At 37.0% G+C, this 25,115-nt stretch overlaps 1 protein-coding gene across 1 annotated transcript in view; it reads left to right on the top strand.

The window, feature by feature from the left end:
• The window catches only part of igf2bp2b (insulin-like growth factor 2 mRNA binding protein 2b), a 67,763-nt gene that overhangs the window by 504 nt on the left and 42,144 nt on the right, over nucleotides 1-25,115 (top strand). The window contains exon 2 of the mRNA XM_017712148.2: nucleotides 1,397-1,457. Within this exon, the coding sequence (XP_017567637.1) occupies nucleotides 1,397-1,457 (61 nt within the window). The remainder of the gene's footprint in view (nucleotides 1-1,396; nucleotides 1,458-25,115) is intronic.

The raw sequence follows: 25,115 nt of genomic DNA, 5'->3' as shown, positions 1-25,115 counted from the left end.
TTCATGTGACTCCTTATGTGTAGGTAACGTTGGCTCGGCGTTGGGACTGACCTGCCTTTTGCTATGAATGCTAATGCACTAAGCAAAAAACTCTGCTCGGATGAAGCAGCAGCCAGTACAGTGAGTAGCAGCTCGAATAAGGTGGACCAGCCTAGCCTTTCTATCAGCGCTGTTATCACTTAGGTAAAAAAACATGATGTAACCACCCCATCTCCACCACACAAGGTCCAACTTCATGCCATGTTCTCCTAATGTTTGTGCCTCCCAAGAGCCGAGGAAGAAGCAAAACCAAGCGCAGTTTAGGATGACTGGGTGGTCCCCCAGTGCCTCGGGATTGGCATAATTATATTTTTCGCTCATTTTTTGTCGCGAATTTTTTGGAGGGACCTCGCACATGCCCAGGCTAAGACAGTGGCACGAAAGCGTAGTCCAAAGGCCAAGCTAGGTTACTACGAGGTGGTCTGCTCGTAGGTGATGTGCAGCTCGAGCAAAGCGAGGAGAAATGGACGGTGGGGGTTTTCAGGGCACAGAGACGAGAGAAGGAAGGTGAGGGTCAAAGTGAAAACGGCGCTGGTGCTGCTTTCTAGGCCCGTGCTGTGAACTCGAGTGTAGGGTGGGGGAAAACAGAGGAAAAGAAAAGAAAATCCAAGATTTATTCGCCCACAGTTTACACTTCACAAGCCACAACACCACCACCCTCCCTCGCCAGCACTTAAAAAGGAGAAAAAACACCTGAGGTCATCACGGATAAAGTCACCTCGTTAGAGCTTTTGGTTTCGCTGTGGACATGAAGCATGCCTTCACCCAGCCAGCGAAAATCATACGCGGTCGATTATGGACAGAAAATGGCCCAATTTGCCACTTTTACGACACTTTTCTCCTCACACGTTGGCAATCTCGTTTGTTTTGCCGCCTCCTTTTCCCCTTCTTCTAGAAACATCAGTCACCTTGGCTAGGAAGGGTCTGCAAAGCTCTGCTCCTTCACCTGTAGGTTATTTAAGCCTCGTAGAAACCCAAAATTATAAGTTGAACTCTTTTAAAAACCCGTGTTGCTTTTAAAACTAGTCGTTAAATCACTGTAAGTGGCTACATTTCAAAACAGTGGTCTATACGTTGCTGTATTTGGTCTCTGGGCTCCTAAAAAGGCGTCATTTTTCCAAATAAAAGTCCCAAATTTGGTCCACACGTTCCTGTATTTTGTACCTCTCCTTCTAAAAAGGTTTAATTTTCCAAAAAAAAAAAAGGAAAAAAAAAACAATAGTCCTTACGTTCCTGTGTTTAGTCTTCTTCCTCCTCAAAAACGTTTTATTTTTCCAAATATAAAAAAAAGACAGAAGTGAATACGTTCCTATCTTTTGTTTTGTCTCTCCTAAACTGGCTCGTTGTTTTCTTGTAGGGAAAGCCGAGTTACACGGAAAGGTGATCGAGGTTGACTACTCTGTTCCCAAAAAGCTAAGGTAAATAGCCGTTTCTTGGTCATGTTTTGTCACGCTGAAGCGCGTTATTATATGCTGCTGCTGGACGTTGGGGCCTGCTCGGTGTCAGGCACGTTGTGTGTGTGTCTTTTTTTTTTCCTTCTTTCTTTCTTTCTTGTTTTTAGTATGTGTGTCCAAAAGCTCTCATTATGTAACGGAAAATGTTGTTTACGAACAACTTTTTGTTTGATGTTTGGAGGTCAAGAAGGTGCCAGATCGTAAAAAAACTACCTTGAAAAAGGTCTCATGTTCAGGCAACTGGAGTCTTTGTGGGCTAAAAATTCACATACTGTGCTTCATAAGGGCAGCTCAAGTGGCTCGACACTTCCTGTTGCTGTATGTGGCTGGAAGTCCACAGACTAGTGACTTGGTGCTGAGAGGTGGGAGACCCCGTTGGCTTCATGGTGTCTTTGGGGGGCCTTCGTATGCGACTCATCCTCATACGGTGTTTATATGTGCGTTTAAAAACGCGTGAGGGTTCCTGCGTGTGCTGTGCACGTATGTTATGTGCGGTTTGTCTGTTTTGATTGGCAAAGGCAAGTAATTTCACCTTCGCGTAGCTCGCAGACACATGTCTGTGTATGTGTGCGGGAGATTAAAGAGAGAACAGATTAAAAATATAAATATAAAGAACATGTATGTATGTATATATATATATATATATATATATATATATATATATATATATATATATATGTGTGTGTGTGTGTGTGTGTGTGTGTGTGTGTGTGTGTGTGTGTGTGTGAGACAATATATAACTAAAAAAAGTAATGACCTCACCTTAACGTAGCTCATAGGCTCGTGCCTGAGACACATTCCAGTAAATAAATAAACAAATAAACAAACAAAGAATATAGCTAGCTAACCCAATAGGTGTGCTAGAAAAGACACGGCCGTGTTTGCTTGTGAATGTGTTTTTATAAGTTCGCCTCATTTTGCCCTCTCCTCGTTTTGGTGGTTGTTGTTGTGTATTTATTTATTTATTTATTTTTGGTTACGCTCTTTCGCTCCGTGCCTCCTCTATTAAACAAAGTGACCCCTTCCTGTGCTGTCTGAAGTGGATCTGGACGCAGATAAATGTGAGCATTAACACGCACAGACAGGAGGAGGACTGCCATTTTCATAGTGTGGTCAGACGAAAATCATTAAGGCCCCTAAAGCTCAGAGGCTTCGCTGAAGCTTTGCCAAATCAGCTCTGAGGGAACCTAGCATTACAAGCTAACGCATGAGGCGGTTGATTGAGGGCCTCCGTCGCCTTTCCATTAAAACACCACTGTTCAGACTGCATGGACGAGGCGAGCAGTGGCCATAACGTGCCACCGTTTCAAAACATGGCGTTTCTAGCCTCGTTAAGGGTGCTTTAGAGGTGGGAAGCACGGCGTAAAATGCTGGCCGTGGCAAACGACGACGTGCTTTACGTAGCTATATGGCTCTCTATATGGGGGCTACGCCAAGTGAGTTAAAGGAATACGTGCCTGCGTAAGCCTTGTTACGGAGCTCTGTTCTGTTTAGGGTCTTGGTTATTGGGCTGTCATTACCATGAAGTTACAACCTGAAATATTCAACGTCAACAGGCTTAAAGAGCAAGCATAAATACAGATTTGTCTTTTTATATGGACAGATATGAAACCGTCTGCGCAGATTTATGTTCACAGTTTGTTAAGGAAGCAGAAATGAGCGTAAGGGTTTTCAGTATTTTTATTGTTAAAAAAATAGATGGAAATCTATATTGAAGGGTTATTAAATCGTTTTTAGTGGTACACTGGTCCTTGTTATGTTTGATAAAACAGTAGTGCTGTAATTTTGTGTATTTTTTTTTTTTTACTGATTTATATATATAGTAAAACACTGACAAGGCATATGATTTTATCCTTTAGGTGTCACTTAAAATAGAACTTAAAACATTTTGAAAACCTTCCCAGGTAATTACTGAAATGTATAGAAAGCCCGTATTTAGCTAAAATCACATTGACGATGCATTAGATATTTAGTTTAAAGGCACTGAGAGTGAAATGTCTTATAAGTGCCTTTTAAATAGTAACAGAATGTAATTTAAAGTTAAGTATAAAGATGTAGAAAATCTTCTGATGTGCCAAAAGCTCAGTCTGCTGATGTCTCTGTGTATGAAAGTGTATTTGTATCTGTGTATTTTACTTTTCAGAGTCCTGCTTACAGTTTCACAGCGAGGCCATATAATGCTGGTCCGTGTTCTCAGACATATGATTTCAGTGTCATTTCTCTAAAGTGCATTTATTTTCACTCCTGTTTTAATTACTCAGGCATTCATAATGGTGCTCAAAAAATAGAATGAAATAAAATAATAAAAAAATGAAAGGAGGTGTATATATTATGTTGCTTTTCCTGTAATTAGATGCTGTTAAATTGTGTGTTTTGCATTCTTTTGTCTCTTTCCAAGCATCATGGTTTGTGGGTTCTGCTTTAAAAAAAAACGTTTAATTAAATGATTGACTTTAAAGCACCTGAATACATTTAAAAAGCAGAGGTGAAAATTCTAAAAGACAGAAATGAAATGAAAAGAAAGATGTATCATTCATATTGTTTAGCATTGAAGTCAGACAGGGGTCTTTTTGTTTCCATCTCGTTTCAAAGGGCGTACAGTAGCAACGTTTTTGCCAATAGTTCATGCTGACATGTGAGATTTTGAGTTTATTGAAATGATAAATTATAAATGGAACAAAACAGTCCTAAATGACTGTATTTGGGTCATGTTCGTTATCAATGACAGTTGAATCTCATTGTTATAAGCTTATAATCTCACAGAAGAAACTGTTTGGTAAGGTTTGGTTCTGTAGATTTGCTGCAGGATTTTATTTAATTCATTTTTTTATTAAAACTGATATATTTACCCTTTTTTATTGTACAGAGTTAATATAATCTGGCTACTTAGACAGCAGCTATTTTGCTTTAGTAATTTAAATGTATCTGGTTTGGTTGAGCCTTAATAAACCGCATTCATTTAAAACCAGTATCAGTGTGAGGAACAGAATCAGTTCATGCAATTATATTCTTCATTATCATCTTTCTTTACAGCGTTTCTGAGGCTGTTCTCATCCTAATCTGTATTATTCCTTATAATTTCCCTATTTGTTCTCTGGGATAAAATCATTATTTTAAGCCTGGAGGTTTGGATGACTCTGTTTCTCTCACAGTTTCTCTCACATTAAAATTAATTGTGTGTTTTCAGGATGCTGTGAAAGGGTGAAATTGGCAGTTGAGCAGACGAAATACAGCAAGAAAGAGTGGAATTAGTAAAAGGAGAGAGAGACCTTTTAAATGACAGCAAGAGAGAGAAACAGGCTCTTTTAATGAAAAGTCAACTGTTATGTGAAACGGTAAAATTCAAGACCAAGAAAGTTGTGCTGTTATAAACTGTAGGCTTATTGTTCAGTTATCAATCGTATATTATTCAGTGTTGTTCAGTGTTATTCAGTAACTTTGAAATGAACATTTCAATTGTACAGATACACAGTGAGGAACTGACCCATCTGTAAAGACTGACCAGTCTTTACAGTTTAAGGTTTAGGGCATGTGATGATACGAAAATTTCCCACAATGATATTATCCACCAAAATAATCTGGATTATTTTAGTATTGTTAAAACATACAGCACTAAAATATACAGCACTTTAAAAAATACTAATACACAATGAAATCATTTCACTGCAGTTTATTATTAGATTATATTGGGTCATATTAGATTTAGGCTTATATATGTGTGTGTTATACTAGACTTTTATAGGTTTTATACTATATGTACAGACTTTTATTAAGCCTTGTGTATTCGATTTTAACACCAAAATGTCAGCTGTAATTGAAATAAATCTGGCATTTTTCGTCCCGTATAAATATCAGTGCTCTTATTCTTTTACATGGGTGAAAAAATCCTGTAGTAGAACGTGTAGAACACCACCAGTTCTCTCTTTACAACCCAGCAAGTTGCCAAACTGTTATCAATGGGTTTTATACTACAGTATATCATTAAAATTGGTACCTATCCCATCCCTACTGAAGGGTTAATGGAACAGGAAGATCGATAGAGAGAGAAGCTGTTTTTATTTGGGGGCGTTTGGTGCCTCTGCTGTGTTCAGTGGATTCAGTCCAGGCGACTCTACTCTGTCTGAACGTGTGCCGTTTACTCCAGCAGCAGGTTGCCAGATCCACACGTGGTCTGTGGTGCACCTAGAGCCTATCGGTTGCTCTTTTGGCTCTATGTGTGCATATGCGTGTTTGTGTGTTTGTTTTTGTGAGTTTTGAGGACATAAAATGTCCCAATTTTGTATAAAATCCAGAGAGTACTAAACCGCAGAACCGACAAAATGATCTTGCCCTTGCTTTTTATTTAAGCTTTCATTTTGTAAAACTGAAAGAGCAAAATCATTTCTGTTTAGCTCCTGAGGTTGAGACTAGAGTCAGGTGGAAGGTCAGACTTTGAAAATTCTTATTACATATAGACAGATAGAGAAGCTGGTGTTTTTAAATAGTGTAAAAAATTGCAAAAGCAAAAAAAAAAAGGCGTTTTGATGTTTTCTTAAGACAATAATACACCTTACCAATGTCTTGGCAAGTTGTATGAATGTGTGTTTTAGTGTCAGGTCTAAGCACTTGAGCATCCCTATATGCTGTACGGTATAGTACGGTGCTAAAGCCAGAAACCACCCTTTGTTTATTTCATTTCCACTCTAAACGGCCATTAAGTACAAGTTCTTCATTTTTAAAATGAAATCAAGTGAACAGAAAGCAGAGAAGATACATTTAACAGAAAATAGATAAATATAACGTCAGATCTGTCGGTATTTCGTGATTTCCCTCTTTGTGTTTATTGCAGCTTCCGTTCTTTTCAGGAGACTTTCTTTCAGTCTCTCAGAGAATTCTGCAGGGGTATTTTCCACACCTCCAAAGTTCAGTCTTTGGAAGTGTGGAAAGTTGGTTTTGCATTTTCTGTTTCACATGAACCAAAAAAATCCTAAGCGCATTCAGTGATGTTGAGGTCTGGTCAGTCTGTTATTCTGAGAACTCCAGCAGCTTCTTTGTTTGATGTGTCTTGTTTCCCTTTTCTCAGCCAGAGCTTCTTGACAGCTACACATCCTTTCAGACTCATAGTGCCGAGTGTCACAGTGGAAGGATGGACAGAAACTCCTGTGGATGTTTTCAGATCTGAATCAAGAGCGGAGCTTGATTTTCTCCTCTCTGTCAAAGACAAAAAGTGCTGTTTTTCTGATGGGGACCGTTTTGATGGTCTACCAGGTCTTACACGGTTGTTATGAGCCCCATTTTCTCTGTGTCTTTTAATCATTATTTAAACCCCAATTTTCAAAAATGCCTGTTTTTTTTTTCACTCGTCTTCCTTTGACATTCGTCTTCATTATGCAAGGGAATTATCGTATGTCTAGTTCTCAGAAATATCTTCTAAAAAAAGGAATAACTTGTACTTGCCATTTTGACTGGGAACATTTACATAAATTGAAGGGTGGTTCTTGAGTTTTGCAAAGTACTGTGCGTAACAGCGGCTGTCGCACTATTCTTAAATGATTTCAGACTGGAGAGAGCAGCTAGAGGGGTTATGGCGTGTGTAATAAAGGTGCTCTGTGGTTAAGAGTCAAAAAGTGCAAAAAAAAATAATAATAATGGTGCATTAAAGTTCTGGAATTTAAAAAAGGCTTTATTTAATTACAGCTCTGAACAAATGGCTAACCCATAGAATTTGAAAGTAATTGCTTTTTTCCTGCTACACTATTTATAGTATATTTATACTGTATTATTTATACTACTCGCTATATGTAATTATGAAATGAGCTACACATAGTTGTGGTGGTGCCAAGACCTCATATCTCTAGTAACTTTAAAGCAGAAATTGAAAAATGTCCTTAACTTAGAGTGCATATTAATGTAACACGTTTTATTGCAGGTGATATTGGATCAGTTCGGTTGGTCTGTTGTTTGATCACACAATGTAAAGGACAGCTGGTGTTAAATCATGTTTAAAAGTGGTTTAAGATTTGTGTATGACATTGCAGCTGTTTAGTTCAGTAGTAAGGTCAACGATGAGTTTACATTTACATGCTGTAGCCTATAGATAGGTTTGAGTCTGCCAACTGTTTGTTTTGATCTTAAACAATGATAAATATGACAAAAATGTAAAAAAACAAGATGGTTTGCACAACAATAACTTTACATGAAATCCAAATGATAAACAATCTCTTGTACTTACAAACACTGACTAGGATTGAAAGTTCAGAATCTGCAAACAGTGAGTGAGTAATAATTCAGAATTGGTTTAAATACATGCCAGTGTGTTTTTTTTGTACTGTGTACAAGTGTGTCAGCTAACAAACTGACAGAAAATACGAGCAAGAGAGATACAGGTCATAACTCTGTGTGTGTGTGTGTGTGTGTGTGTGTGTGTGAGAGAGAGAGAGAGAGATAGAGAGATATCAGACGCATGGTGTGAATGAGACTCCAGTTTCGTCATCTCGAGTCACCTGATTCCCTGAAATCCTGTCACTGCGCACATGGTGTATGTAGCACTGCCGATGAGAACAGCAGATGTGTGTTTGTTACACACACCACACACACACACACACACATTCATACACATACTGTCTCTTACATTATGAGCTGAATTGTTAGATGCACTCTGTACTGAGGCAGCAGACCCTGTTTTTACTTCTTATTAGTTATGTGTTACAGTGATTGCTGTTTTGCCTAACTTTATTCTAGTCAGACTATTGTTAAAGAGTATTAAAAACTAGACGATTGTAAAAACACATTGTAAATTAGACTGCTGTTATTAAATATTGTAAATGATTATTGTAAACTAGACTACTGTAATTAAGCATTGTAAATGAGTATTAAAAATGAGATTATAATAAATGAGTATAGTAAACTAGACTGTTAGAAATGAGTATTGTAAACTAACCTATTATAAATGATTATTGTAAACTATAGTGTATACGTATTGCAAAAAAAGCCATTTTTAATACGTATTATAAACTACTGTAATTAAGTATTGTAAATGAGTATTGTAAACTAACCTATTATAAATAAGTATTATAAACTAGACTGTAGAAAATAAGTATTGTAAACAAATTTATCGTAAATAAGTATAAACTAGAGTATTATAAATGTGTGTAGTAAACTAGACTAGGAAATAAGTATTGTAAACTAAACTATCATAAATGAAAATTTATAGACTGTTAAATAGACTGTTATAAATGAGTGTAGTAAACTAGACTGCTATAAAAGTATTGTAAAATAGACTAATAAATGAGTATTGTAAAATAGACTGTTATAAATGAGTATTGTAAATCAATTTAATATAAATTAGTATTGTAAACTAGACTATAGTAAATAAGTATTGTAAACAAAATTACTGTAAATGGGTGTTATAAACTAGAGTATTATAAATGAGTGGTAAGCTAGACCAGGAAATAAATATTGTAAACTAAACTTATAAATCAAAATTGTAAACTACTGTTATAAATGAGTGTAGTAAACTAGACTGTAATACATGAATATTGTAAAATAGACTTGTAAATGAGTATTGTAAAATAAACGGTTATAAATTAGTATTTCAAAATAGACTGTTATAAATGCGTATTGTAAAATAAACTGTTATAAATGAGTATTTCAAAATAGACTGTTATAAATGCATATTGTAAAATAAACTGTTATAAATGAGTATTAGAAAATAGACTGTTATAAATGAGTATTAGAAAATAGACTATTGTAAATGAGTATTGTAAAATAAACTGTTATAAATGAGTATTAGAAAATAGACTATTGTAAATGAGTATTGTAAAATAAACTGTTATAAATGAGTATTAGAAAATAGACTGTTATAAATGAGTATTATAAAATAGACTATTGTAAATGAGTATTGTAAAAAAGACTCTTATAAATGAGTATTGTAAAATAGACTGTTAAAAATGAGTATTGTAAAATAAACTGTTATAAATGAGTATTAGAAAATAGACTTTTATAAATGAGTATTATAAAATAAACTGTTATAAATGAGTATTAGAAAATAGACTGTTATAAATAGGTATTATAAAATAGAAAGTAAACTGCTGGAAATTAATACTGTAAAATAGACTATAGCAAATAAGTATTGTAAGTTAAACTATTGTGAATGTAATGTAAACTAGATTATGTTAAAGGAAAATTGTACACCAGACTTTTAGAAATGAGTTCAGTGTACCAGAGTGTACATTAGTATAGAACACTATACTGTAGTAAGTGCATATTGTCAACCAGGTTATTGTTGATGTATATTGGAAACTAGATTATAAATAACTACAGTAGAGTACAGTAGTATTATAATGGCCAGAACACACCAAGCTAACAAAGACCAACAGTGAAAATGAATTCATGTTCTAGAGTATAATATAAATGTGGGAACGTTTTCGAACAGTGTGGATGGAGCTGATAGGAAGCATCATCTTTGTGTCACAGTGGCAAAGAACGTACTTCCAGGTGAATAATGCCAGTATTGAGTACACTGGTAAAACGGGAGTTTGTCCTAATCCTGCGAGTTATTTAAGATACTGGAAAAACAGAAAGCTTGCAGTGGTTTGTGATAATGTCAAAATGCAAAGCTGTTATGGTCCAAGTTGGCCATTATTCTTACAATTTGATCCCCACAGGTAGATCAGTTAACAGGGTGGTTGATTTTTGTCATGTAATTATGAACATGCACTAGTCACACATACATTTTACTGCAGTGTTTCATCCTGAAGTGTGAGTTTCAGTCTCAGTTTATGAGGATGCTTTTACACTGCGCTTTGGAAAACAAGAACTGACTAAAACAGAAACCATACCCTGAGCGTAACCTACTGGGTGATATGAAATGATGCCCTACAAGGCTTTTATTTTTCTCTGTAAAGTGGAAAAGCATGAACAAAAACACTCTATTAGCTTATATCAATTTATGGCAAACTCTTTCTGAAGTGCTAATCCTAAAAATAGCAATTAACATTACTGTTCTAGGTCACCCTCTAGTTCTGATGTGGTGCTTGGTTTATCTTTACCTGAAAGTGTAAACGATTCACTGCTTTTGACAGTTCAGACACAATAAGTTTGTACCATTATTGCCAGTTATTTGTTTGTATTTATTACATAAACTGAGCTGCTAGAACGTTATGAATGGGGTAGAATGTTCTAAAACAGTAGTATGAATGGGGTAGAATGTTCTAAAACAGTAGTATGAATGGGGTAGAATGTTCTAAAACAGTAGTATGAATGGGGTAGAATGTTCTAAAACAGTAGTATGAATGGGGTAGAATGTTCTAAAACAGTAGTATGAATGGGGAGAATTTTCTAGAGCGGTGTGAATTGTGTAAGGGAGAAATTTCCTAGAACAGAGTGAAAAGTGGAGAACTGTGTAGAAGAGTCTGAATGGGGAGAATTTCCTAGAACCATGTGAATAAGGGAGAACAGTGTAGAAATGTGTGAATGGGGAGAACTTTTTAGAACAGTGTGAATGGGGAGAACTTTTTAGAACAGTGTGAATGGGGAGAACTTTTTAGAACAGTGTTAATGGGGGAGAACAGTGTTGAACAGTGTGAATGGGGGAGAAATTTCCTAAAACAGTTTGAAAAGGGGAGAATTGTGCAGAACCATGTGGATAAGGGAGAACAGTGTAGAAGTTTGTGAATTGGAAGAACTTTCTAGAACAGTGTGAATGGGGAGAACTTTTTAGAATAGTGTTAATAGAGGAGAACAATGTAGAACAGTATGAATGGAGAGAACTTTCTAGAACAGTGCTAATAGGGGAGAACAGTGAATGGGGAAAGATTTCTACTACATTTTTTAATGGGGAGAACTTTCTAGAGCATTGTTAATAGAACAGTGTAGAACAGTGTGAATGGGGAGAACTTTCTAGAACACTGTTAATAGTACAGTGTAGAACAGTGTGAATGGGGAGAACTTTCTAGAACACTGTTAATAGTACAGTGTAGAACAGTGTGAATGGGGAGAGTTTTCTAGAACAGTGTGAATGGGGAGAACTTTCTAGAACAGTGTTAATAGAACAGTGTAGAACAGTGTGAATGGGGAGAACTTTCTAGAACACTGTTAATAGTACAGTGTAGAACAGTGTGAATGGGGAGAACTTTCTAGAACACTGTTAATAGTACAGTGTAGAACAGTGTGAATGGGGAGAACTTTCTAGAACACTGTTAATAGTACAGTGTAGAACAGTGTGAATGGGGAGAGTTCTCTAGAACAGTGTGAATGCGGGACAATTTTCTAGGACAGTGTAAATGGGGTAGAACACTCTAGAACAGTGTGAATGGGGTAGAACACTCTAGAACAGTGTGGATGGGGGACAGCCAAGCGCAGATATGGCACACCAGACAAACATGGTCTGCTGGTGTTTGTTGGGTCAGTGTGCTGTATGTAAATGTATGTTGGCAGTGAAGATTGTAAACGAGACTTTTGAGTATTATGAATTAGACTGTCGTAAATGAGTGTTTTAAATTATACTACTGTAAATTGATGTTGTAAATGACTACTGTAAGTACATTCATATACTAGAGTAAAGAAAATAAGTATTGTTAACTAGACTGTTGTATTGTTAATGAGTTTAGTAGTCTAGATTATTACAAATGAGTGTTTCCAAACTGTAAAACAGAATATAGTAAAATAGTTCTAAATGAGTGTTGCAATACAGACTACAGTAAATGAATTTTTGGTAAAGTAGACTATTGTAAATAGGTATTGTAAACTACACTTTTGTAAATGAGTATAGTGAACAAGACTGTGGTGAATGAATGTTGTAAAGTATTGTAAATGAGTTTTGTAAACCAGGTTGTAATAATGGAGTATTCTAAATGAAAGTTGTGAGCTAGACCTTTCTGAAGAAGTGTTTTTCTGTGGTTTGCTTCAAAAGTGAAAGTAAATGTGTGTGTGTGTGTGTGTGTGTGTGTGTGTGTGTGTGTGTGTGTGTGTGTGTGTGTGTGTGTGTGAGAGATGAGTAATAAGACAGCTATTTATGTTCATTAATTTGTTTCAAATGTTTTAGTTTTTAAGGAGTTAATCGCGCCTGTTATTACAAACATGGTGTGTGTGTGTGTGTGTGTGTGTGTCTGTGTGTCTGTGAGGGTGATGTGTGTTTTAGGATGAATAATGAGGCAGCTATTCATGTTCATTTAAGTTTGAAAAGTTTCTGTTTCGAGGGATTTAAACATGCCTACTCTAGTGTGTGTGTGTGTGGGTGTAAAACAGATATTTAAGTCTATCTGTTTCAGTACCTTTCTCCACCAGTTGTGCCATATGCATGCACGTGTGTGAAAGGAAATCTGTGTGGCACCAGTAGATGGGGTGTTAACACGTGCTTGAATATACCCTCTCTCTGTCCATTTAAACAGGTGGCCAGCTCTCTCTCTCTCTCTCTCTCTCTCTCTCTCTCTCTCTCCTTCCCTCTGTGTGTATCTGTGTGCGTGTGCTATATGTAGTCATACTTAAAGTCTTTCTGCTGCATGTTAAGGTTCTGTTTAGACCAGATTGCCCATCAAAATCAGCACCTTTTATAATACTGAATGAATTGCTTCAGTATTAAAAACAATTTGTTACTCAATACCAAAATTTCAGTAGTCAGTCCTATTGTCTGTGACCTGGTTAGCATGTTTGTTCCATGACGTGGGCTGGCGTTGTAAAGTATAGCTTCATTTCACCAGAATTTATGCCAATGGACAAATGGAGAACTTAAAAAATATCTAAATTTTAAATCTTATGTTTAAGTAAGTAGGATTTAGTTTCTTCATTGGTGCTCTGTTCTTGTATTTTTTTTGAGCTAAACAAAAAAGGGAAAAATACTGCTACTACTACTTCTAATACTACTACTAATCATAATGTAAAAATAAATAAAGACAAGTGGGTGTCAAGTAGAGTTTTGGTTAAACCTAATTTTCACCATGAATTTGTTTTGTATCCGTAAAAGAAGGTGATATAGTGCATCATTCAGGAATCTGTTTTGAGGGACTCAGCTCTGTATTTAGTCCTCTAACAACATGTGCACTTGTGTGTTCCGTATATAAACACCACATATCCATTCCATTTCCGCCACGCATGGCAATACCATTTCACACTGCATTAATGTTCACCCACCTGTCAGTGTTTTAAAGACCCCCACACGCTGTCATTGTCTCACACATTTTCTTTCACTCATACATATCATCACTGTTATAATGTAAAGGCCTTCATGCTTTACCATTTCTTTTTACCCATTTATCATGAATCATTAATGCAGTGTAAAGGGCAGCTGAGGTGTGTGTGTGTGTGTGTGTGTGTGTGTGTGTATGTATGTATATATGTATGTATATATATATATATATATATATATATATATATATATATATATATATATATATAGTGTGTGTGTGTGTGTGTGTGTGTGTGTGTGTGTGGAAGGAAAACATATAAATACCTCCCACCACACATGTATGTATGTATGTATGTAAAAACACCTATTCTGTGGGGGTCCTGACCCTTGTTGAATGAGGGTAAAGAGAGCTAAGATATTATGCAGAGTTTGTAATTGTAGAACTGCAAAGTGCCTCTGTATGTTAAGGGGACTTGACATGTACAGTGGGTGTAGATATAAGGTAGGTGTACCTAATAAAGTGGTTGTGTGTGCACATGCCATATAATATAAGAAAGAAGAAAATATCATTATTATTTTGTATTTTTTGTGTATAGGATGAAATTCCACAAACACACACTTATCGCTACCAGAACAAAACCTCATTTCTCCAGAGTGGTACATTTACAGAAGGGGGCAAACCTTCTAAACTTTGAGTGGGAATTAATGGAACAATTTTTTTTTTTTTTGGGACACAACATTTTGGACAATTTGTATTGGTGCTTTCATCATGAAATTTTGAAACAATGTAAAAAGCAGCTGTTATAAATATATTCTATACTAATTCTATCATTTTTTTCTCTTTGGCTCTCACACAGACTCATTAATATTCTACACGCATGTTCCTCCTATATGCCGCGCAGCGTACTTCAGCTTTATACCCCAGCGCTGTCGACTCAGGGATGGCTCGTGGTTGCTATGGCAACCCCATAGCGGGCGCTGTGCGTATAGGTGTGTGAGCAGCAGGGAGCGTGTGTAAAGGGTGTGTTGGCGTGTCGGACAGCGGATCAACAGGTTTTGCCGTACACCCAAAAAATTAAGAGTGAGACAGACTAGAGAGAACAAGTGGAGGATTACAGCTGAAGCTGAGAGGTATCTGTGTGTGGGTGTGTGTGTGTGTGTGGGTGTGTGTGTGTGTGTGGGTGTGTGTGTGTGTGGGTGTGTGTGTGTGGAGAATTGTTCTGTTTTGCTGTATCAGTATGATATCTGTATGTTTGGATTTGCTATTGTGAGCAGGTGTGTGTGTGTGTGTATATGTGTGTATGTGTGTATGTGTGTGTGTGTGTGTGTGTGTGTGTGTGTGCGTGTGAGAGAGAGAGAGAGAGAGAGAGAGAGAGAGAGAGAGAGTGTGTGTGTGTGAGAAAGATACTAATCCAGGGTGGTGCTCCTCATGCAGCCATTGTAAACTGAGAGTCAAGTGTGTGTGTTTGGCTGTGTGGGTGTGTGCGTGTGTGTGTGTGCTTATGCCATTCTGAAATGCTCTTCAGACAACTGGGCTAAATGAGTGTCCGATCTGTGCCAGCCATTAGCACTGCTTAGAAACAGTACTGTGCAACATTTTATAGACCACCATTCATTTAAAACAGAAAACAAATATTCAAAGGAAAAATACACACAAGCCTGAGTGACTAAGTGCAATATCAAATGATTCAGGATTAGGTGTGTCCTTTAAGTACAGCTACTGTTGTTTTTGGGAGACTGTCAGTTTGCTTTCAGTTTTTCAAAGAAATCTGCAGGGATCTTTTTCCACACCTCCAAAGTTCAGTCTCAGAGGTTGCTTGCATTTTCTGCTTCTCACAGTTCAAGTAATTAGGTCTATTGTTCCGAGAACACCCGCAGCTTCTTTGTTTGATTTTAAAGTGTTGTCCTTTATTATTTTTTTTGCCTATTTCTGTTTCTCAGTGAGTTTCTTGACAGCTCCAGATCAATTCCGACTCATAGTGTTGAGTTGTCTTCTCACAGAGATTTTCTCCTCTCTCTCAAACAGGTCTGGTGTCATTGTTAGGGGTCCCATTTTTCTGCATCTTCATTTTTCTGCATTTCAGTTTTGGAACCTTTTTTCCAAGTGCATTATTATGTTTCTAATCTCCTCAGAAATATCTCCTGAAAAATGAATGTTAAAGCCTATGTTGACTCGAAATGAAATGATTGAAGAGTGGTGACTTTTGCACAGTACTTGTATGCATTCATGTACATATGTGAGAGCAAGACCACCTTAAAGAGTTCACCTTTCTCTCTTTATCGCTCTCTTTTACACACACACACACACACACACACACACACACACACACACACACACACACACACACACACAGGTCAGCTCTTTAGATGCTTGAGCCAGATGATGCGGATCAGGCAGGGATGGAGATAATGCTGCTTCAGCTTCTTCAAAGTCACATGACGTGCAGTGATCTAACAGAGAAGGAGGAGGGGGCAGTTATATAGGAGTGCCTCTGTTACTTTGATGATAATAAGCAGGACACTTTACAATCATCTCAAATTGAGGCCACAACGGACCTCTCCATGGTCCACTTCATAGGTGTGTCCTTTTGTAGTAACTGTTGCTGAACAGTAAATAAAATGTAGCGCTCAGTTCTGTCAACATAAAGAAATCTGGAATACCTTATTAATCATTTAATGTTTATTTTGTACACATGTGACAATGCATTATCATTTCAAACCTGCCACGTTTTAATAACTCCATAGTCCAGCTTAGCAGCATAGCATCTGTTGTTTAAATGTGATTATTTTTTATTAGTTAAGCTCCAGGCCATATTTTACAAAGACCACGATATCCATTTATTCCGTCTTGCAGCATAATTAAATGTTGGGATGCAAACATAATCATTCAGAGTGGTTTGATGTGAAATGGTTTATTGTAGGACAACATAACAATTTGGATTTTTTACAGTGGTGGTGACAGGAACTAGGGTCACGATTGCTACAACCCAAATATCGGCATTTTGTTTACTATCCAAAACCACCAGTGAATCTACACATTAACCTATGGAGAAACCTACACCCTGCATGTATTACTCTGCTATGAAAACAGATTTTAGGCCCAAAGCTTGTCTCAAAACTACGTTAAAACAATGTCACAGACATCAGGCAGTGTATTCATAACCAGTTCGACTTTCTGAAATGGAACTTTTTGAGGCGTTAAACTTTTCAGACGTTTGGTTCCTATCACCACCACTGTGAACAGATCTGAAATAATACGTTTCTCTGCAATGGAGCATTTCTCATTATACCACTCTGAATGACTTTGTTTACATTTCAACATTTTGCAAAAATAATGGAATTTCCCTTTAAACACTGAATAGTGTGCCAGACTGCCTCTTCATGAGCTCTGTGTTTTTAGGGTAAATTTCCTTTCTTGAACTTCAGACAGTTTTGTTGTGGGCTATAATGAGGCACTCACACTGCTGCTACACCTGTACCAAAACAGCAAAGACATAACACTAAGTAAACTGCTAAATAGACACTTTAGATGTAACTCTTTCTGATTTATGTCATTGAAATGGGCAGCTGCTTTTGTGCAAGTAGTGTTGTTTATATTGCAAGTACTGTAAATGAGTTAGTGTGTTTCATAGGTTTATTTGGCCCATACAGTGTGAATTTCAGGCTTGTAATAATTGGCCTAAAAATGACTATAGGGCCAATTTTTCTGTAATTTGGAATGGGCCATAAAAATTCATGTGCCATTTGTCAAAATCTGTAAACCTGTCAAACCAAGCATCTGGCTGGCGACCTGTTCTGAGAATTTGGAGAAGACCAGGGGAGATACGGTGTGTGCCACAGTTGGCCAGAGTGAAACGTGTCAACGTGTAGAATCAGAGCTTCCTGTGTTCTACTGTGTTTTCTATTACAGTGTAAAAGATGCACAGGCTTGTTTTTTTATTGTTGGGTGCCCTGTGAATTTTTTTCTCCCAGAGTGAGAATGCAAGCTTATTCGAGTTAATCGAGCACCATTCAGATCAGTACAGGTGTATTATTAAGTTACATTATAAGAGTAACTATAAAACGCATCTGATATGTGACTGAGGTGGTCAATGTGGCAAATGTAATATCACGATAATATCATGAGGTTGTCACTATGCACAATATGTCTGTGCACCATCTGATCAGTTGGAACAGACAAAGGAGATGAAAGAAATAGTGCGGTGTCATTCAGAAGAAGTCAGGTGAGGCCATGACTTCTGCTTGAAAATGCTCTTCATTAAAGGCTGAAAGGCAGCTTGAAAAGCAACTGAAAATGAGAGGCAGGCCACTCCTAGCCCGATTCTTTCTCTTCACAGTTACTAACAGAAAACCACTCTTACTAGCCCCCAAACCCTGCATAGATTATCAACTAAACACATGCACACTTTAACCAAGAAGCAGCAACATGCAACGTGAAACAGCCTGAAGATTTTAAGTGTTTTTGGCTCATTTCTGTTGGTCAGCTCATGAAAATTTAACACAATGCAAAGCTGGGGTTAACAGTATGTTACGTATTAATCCCAGTGCATACATTACGGTCCAGTGCGTGCGCTCGTACGGAGAATACGTAAAGCATCACGCAGAACCAAATTCATAAGCTGTAAACCTTAAGCTGCAGGCTGTTAGCATTTCATCAGCTGTGTCCCTGTATGCAATGGTAGAGGGGCCAAACTATGTACATTAGAGGTGCTCTAGCCTCGTTACAAAGTTCTATCCCATGTACACATTAGCCAATCCGTGGTCTCTGCCCTTTACACATGTTCAAAAGCGGTCATCGAACACAAGTTGACCACTGCATCCACTGTTGCACAAGCTGGCAAAATGCTACGTGGCTGTACCTGCCGTCACTCCCTACTAGCTGAGGTTTAAATTTTGCTCAAGTGAAATGAATTTAAGTGCTGTATTACTCTTCCTAATAATTCAAATAAAGTTTTATTTTTTATTATTCTATTTATTTTGTACTTTTATAACATAAGAAATGTGTAGCCGATTGTGACCAGTCCTACATAAAAATATGAGCTATGTTAGAGTTTATGTTCACTGTGTACATTTCACATTTGAGTGCTTAATACACTACAGGCTGTATCAAACACTTTAGGGCAACTGTACAACCGGCACAACCGTGGTGTGAGCTGAACCGTGACTTACCAGAACATCCCTAATGCAAAAGGTGACTGGTGTTTAAAAATTATGCATAAAAGTAAAAAACATCAAAAGTGGAGTGCACACTTTTACGAAGCATCTAAAAACATATCCCTTTAACTTAAACATTTAATTAACACTCTACATTTCTTGGTATTTATCTTTTAAATATTGATTTGATCATTTTCTTATAATTCTTCATTAATACTTAGAAGTTTCTTGTATTGCTGTTAAGCTTTATCACCTGTCTGTAAAGCACTTTGAGCTGCCACTGGCATGACAATTTCTATATAAGAAAAAATATTATATAATAATAATTATTATTATTGTTATTATTATTGATATTATTATACATAATTTTTGCAAGACAGGATGATATGCAATCCTGTTATTAATGGCAGATGAAACAGCAGAAATAACTGCATTCTTGTTTTGGCCTTACAGCATTAACTATGTCTCTCCAAGCATTCAGCATCTTATATTGCAAGGCTTATAGGAGTTGCATTATAATTACAGGTATATACAATTTAATTGCAATATGGCAATTTGTCCACCCTGGAGCACATGTAGGTATTGTGTAACGATTTGCTAGGACATTTGTTGGGACATACTTTCCATTTTTGTAATCTTGATGATAAATCTTCCTTGTTTGTGTGCACGTATTACAGCTTTTCATAGTGTTGTATACAGTAAGTGCTGAATGAACTCATTTGACGTTAGGGTGGAGGTTGCAGTGCCTTTCATACACTGTGTACATGCAAGAGTAACTCTGATTAACCATGTTGGCATTAGGGTTTGGACTGGGGAAGCAAGCAGCATGTGTGCAGGTAGGTGTGGAAGTCAAGGGGGGGGGTTAGCGTAGTGCAAGCGCCACTTAGCGAAGGCCCTGTTTGCTCCTATAATAATCCCAATCCCGTCAGATTAGAGGGATGATGAGGCCGTTGAAGCTTCACATAGTCTTCAGCCACTTGTAGGCTACTCACCAGCCAAAGCCATTACAACAGGACACTACATGTACATTACAACTGACTACCTACCTGTCTATGAAGCAGGCGTGGAATTTTCCTCTCTCTGGACTGTTTGTGTTGGCAGTTTTGAAGGCGTGGCCGTATCAGCTTGTATTTAGGTTGCTGTGCCTTTAGCAACTGGAGTGGACTCGTTTTTGACAACAGCAACACTGACCTGGCACAGAAGAACCAGTGGGATTTGTGGGTTTGTAGCTATTCACTGCTAACAAGGCCAATTACCTGAGGTCATTCCTGACTCTGATTCTTCTGCTGGGGCTGCATGATCTTCAGCTGCCCACACAGCATAAACCAGGTATTTAATGTTCATGTCTTGATGTTAGCACAGTGGGTCAATCTGTGTTTTGACGTAGTAAGTGTCTTTATCTTAAATGCATTACTGCACTGTAAAATTAGGCACTAACTTAAAATATAACTGAAATCTGGCTGCTAAATTTTGAGTTCATTGGACATTAAATGGTAATTTAACAGAACATAGATCTGTGAATTTATTTTTTGATGTTCTGTAACATCCACATTTTAAAGCACCATAACTTTTTAAAATTTAAAGCAGACATTTTTTACAGTGTGCAAAAGTATTAGGCCATTTGAGAAAGCGTAAGTAGAATTTCTGAATGAACTAATGCAGAATGTATTACTACTAGGTGTGGTCGATATGATATGAATCAGGATTCTTGCGGACGTTTTGAAAAAAAAAAAACAGAAAAAGCCACATTAAAAAAACAGGCTGTTTCTGTTACTGTACCTTTATATGTAAATGAGCTCTGTTCAGACTGGCTGCCTTTTATAATGCTTCACTGAAAAAGCAGTCTGGAACTGAAACACTCCTTTATAACTTCACTGTTAATGGATACAGCTAAACTGTTGCAGGCTTTATGGGCAGATGTATGTAAATATACATTTGTGACATCACAAAAACAGTGATTTCCAAGCAGTCTGTTTTGGTCCTTAATTTCTGTATATAGACTGTGTGGACTGAGGTACAATTTTTGAGACCTTTTGAGACTTGGCCACATTTTGAGACTTTAACATTGTTTATATACTACATCAAACTATTATTTTCAAAGAAACGAGGAAAAAAAAGAGGCGTGGAAGTGGTTAAACTAATAAAACAGTTTATTAAAATGATGAAAAATCAGTCTTCAATTTATTATGATTTTATAGCAGGCGCCTTCTATTCTTATGGGCTTGATGTAATAATAGCAGAAGCCTTTTTGGTGCTATATTTCATTTTGAAAAAGGTCTCGTATAGAGCTATATACAACATATTCTCCATCAGTCTGAAGAACCTTTTCACCATGCAGAGAACCGTGAATTGGTTCTATATAGAACACATGGTTCTAAACAAAGCCATTGCTTTTACTAAATAACCGTTGAAGAGCATTTCTTTTTAAATGTGTATGCAAAGTCTGCTGGGAATGGAAAGGTAATTGAGTTCAGACAGTGAATTATTTTGAAGTTCAAGCGTGCTTCGAGTAAAGCAGCATGTTTAAACTATATTTATTGTTATTGGCGGGTAGTTTTTGTTCAGATGCTTTATATTCAGTGGCTGTACTAGCCTAGCATATGGACTGGCTGCTTCTAACCAAGTTTAAATGAGGTGACTTTTTTATATTAGCCTGCATCTATTATTAGTATCATTAGCCTTCTAAGAGTTTCGGGGTAAATTTACATCTAGTGCAGAGAACCCTGTGCAGTTGTCTTTAGAGAAAGGATGCTGTGAGTTAGCTGTTGCCCCTAACATGAGTGTTAGTTGATAATTATTAGGTTTCAGAGTAATTTGTGGATATTTTTTTGAAAAGTAGGTTTGTACCACTGTAGCTCAAGTAGGCTAATTAGCTTGAGTTTTAAAGTAGCTTCACTGACAGTGTTAGCAGTTCTCACCCGTTCAGCTCACATGTAGTACTCTGAAAATAGTCACACTTAAACCAATAATGCATTAAATTTACTTGATTCAAATATATACCACTTTTCCACATGAACAATGGCAAAAATACACTGAATACATTATACACATTATATATTCTTCTTTAAGGAGCAACACAGTTCCATGCTGGATTCACTTTAAAGTAGCGGAATTAAATACTTTTGGTAACATGGTGTAAATGTAAATATAAATTAGATTTTGTGAGTTTAGGCCTAGGATGTTATATCAGTAAACCTATCCAAGTGAAATGTCCCTGTGGAAAGCATAATAATTTTATGGGTTATTAAAGAAGAACATGACTGGCTTGTATTGGAAACACCCTCTTTCCCAGATCCCAGAGTATCCTAGAGCCCAGGTGATGCAGTGGCGTCGAAATCAAGACTATGAGGCTAATTAATTCGCACAGCATACTGAGACATTTGTAGACACCTGCTCATCCAGCGTTTTTTCTGATAAATGGTATTAATAGGGAGTTTTTCCCCCCCTCAGCTTCAGTCTCAGCATTTACTTTTTTGGGAAGGCTTTACACCAGATGTTGGAACATTGCCGTGAGGATTTCATGACAGCCACAGTAGCAGCTACTGATGTTGGATGATCAGTTCTGGATCACTTCAGCTCATCCCAAAAGGTATCGGATGAAGCTGCATCCCTCCAGCAAACACAGTTTTGTTCCACTGCTCCAACAGACACAAGACATTGGGCATGGTGACCTCAGGCTTATGTGCAGCTGCTCCAGAGCATCCCATTAGTCGGGTCTTTTCTATGGAGATTATGCAAGCTGTGTATGCACAGTTGAGCACCTGAGTCAGCAATGGATGCACCTTTAAAGCAACTGAATTAAATATTTTTGCACATATAAAATGTAACTATAAATGTTCTTCAAAAGACTGTTGACATATGAGTAAAAATTAGGGCTTGAGATCTTGAGAATTTGGTAGAAAAAAAATACCTAAAAGTCATTAATATTAATAATAATAATTCATGTAATGTAATACTTACATGAAAACCTCTAAACTACTTTCGGCCTCTCAGCAAAATTCATACTCATAGAGGACATGAGGGGGCAGAATTGACTCCCTTTTTTCTTCATAACCAATCAGTTCCACTCCAGTTCTACAGTGAATCTACAGTGAACATTATGGCAGAATTTATGGCAGCTAGCGGTTTTGCGGCCACAATCCTGAGCAGAATTTCACCAAATTTCTGCTCTGGATGCACTGCAATGCATAAACCAGTAATTTCTGTTTTTGAAGTATAATTGAAGTGACCCATTGCTTTAGTTTCTCTGTCTCTCTTTTCTTTCTCTCTGTCTCCCTCATTCTGTCTCTTTGTGTGCCAGATTGATTCATTTTCCTCCCTTTGGACGTATAGGATTTCACCTGGATTTCTCATTGCATCTGAAGACGTTGCCCTACCACTCCCACACTGATCTAAGACCATAATGCTGTCATGATTAATTGATTATTTTTAGTCACACAATTTTAAAAATTATAATAAAAAAATAAGAAATGGACTGATGCTGATAATGAATATTTTCCAAGCGCATATCCATAGATGGCGATATGTAAACATATAGAAAATCTACAGATTGGGACTAAATGACTGGGCTAGAATCATTACCAGGAAGGATTCTTTGCAGAGCGTTAGAAGTGGAGGTCAGTATAGTGTCATGGCAAGGTCATTTCACAGTAAAGATTTTTTTGCTGTTTTTGAGTGTAAATGGTAAACAGCATGGCCTGTTACATTTGCTTTGACAGACTACTTCAAACATATTCTAATTTAACATGAACATTTTTGTTTATAATTCAAAACACATCGGAGTAAGGATGTGCAAAACACATTTAGTCTGAAAAGGTTACATTTACTTTGCTTTTTCCGTGAATCCAGCGAGGTCTAGATTAAATTTCACACACTTTTGTCAGTTTATCTTTACCTACTTATGTTTTCTTTGAAAGAAGGTTCATTTGACATTGGAAGAAATGTTATTTTAGGTTAGTCAGTCAGTGCTGCAGTAAGGGCATAAATGTGGGACAAATATATTTATAAAAAATTGCATAAATGACTGATCAATATTTAAATATGTGTTGATTTTAGATTTATATTCAATCGAAATATGTATTGTCGCAAATCAGTAACTCTATTTTTTACAATTGAAGATTGACATCACAGCTGTGGGACATGAAAATATGGTCATTTCACCCAAAATATACATTATAAATTACATTTATGTTTAGCAAAGTATATGTTCTACTTCTGTGTTAGGTTTTCTATACATTGTGCTACAAATATGAGCATATACCCATGTACTACCAGGACCTAGAAATGTGTGTGTGTGTGTGTGTGTGTGTGTGTGTGTGTGTGTGTGTGTGTATATGTATGTGTGTGTGCGTTCATATATAATATAAATGTATTATTAAAGGCTTTTTTAAAAGTATTTGAAACCAAGTATTTTAATTGAGTATTTAGCATTCAGCATTAGTATTTATTATTGTTAAGTCCAAGTTTATTATTATAAAATGTGGTTACTCACTCATTCAACATGTTTGCTAGATTACTCAATTACTAACATAATCCATAGTGACAGCCCTGAAGGCCATTTATACAGTTTGATTTGCAGTGAATCATATTAGACTTTTTTATAAGCAAGCTGGTCTCAGATCAGTGCTAAAAGGCAGTTTCTACCCGCAGCTCAGTGAAGCACCTTCCCACTGTTTTATCAAGGCTTGACACGCTCCTCCCTAAGCACACCATGCTACACAGCAAAAAAGCACATGCATTATGGATGACAGACTCATGCAGTACAGATGAGTCATACCATCCTACAGAGGCTCACACATGGCAATAGTGTTCATCCATATACAGAGCGCACAGCTAATGCACATTTATACAAGGTCTGAGGTTAAGCAAATATGTCTTTGTCTCTTGTAGTTGTGAATTACACCAACTGATTCAGTGAATATGTTCATGGGCTGAATTCTTATTAAGTGCATATTATTTTAATTAATATTAGAATTACAATTCCACTAATAGCGGTGGTAATTAGTGAAATAATATAAAGATTATAATGGAGCAGATAGCACGTACATGCTAATTGGTCCACATCAATTTATATTCATTGATTTTTTTTTGGATGAAATGTTCATTTATTTTAAAGATTTGAAAATGGATTGACTCGTGTTCTGTAGGACTGGGTGGTAAGAACTTGTGCAGGAGGTTGAGAGGTACCAACTAGATATAGTTGGGCTCACTTCCACCCACAGTGTCAGCTCTGGCACCAAACTCCTGGATAGGGGTTGGTCTCTCTCCTACTCAGGGGTTGCACAGGGTGAGAGGTGCCGGGCGGGTGTGGGGATACACACAAGTCCCCTGCTGGTGACCATGCAGTTGGAGTTTGTCCTGGTGGA

The sequence above is a fragment of the Pygocentrus nattereri genome, chromosome 12 (genome assembly GCF_015220715.1).
Source record: "Pygocentrus nattereri isolate fPygNat1 chromosome 12, fPygNat1.pri, whole genome shotgun sequence".
NCBI lineage: Eukaryota > Metazoa > Chordata > Actinopteri > Characiformes > Serrasalmidae > Pygocentrus > Pygocentrus nattereri.
Note: the sequence above shows the minus strand (reverse complement) of the source record. Positions and strands in the feature narration are given on the sequence as shown.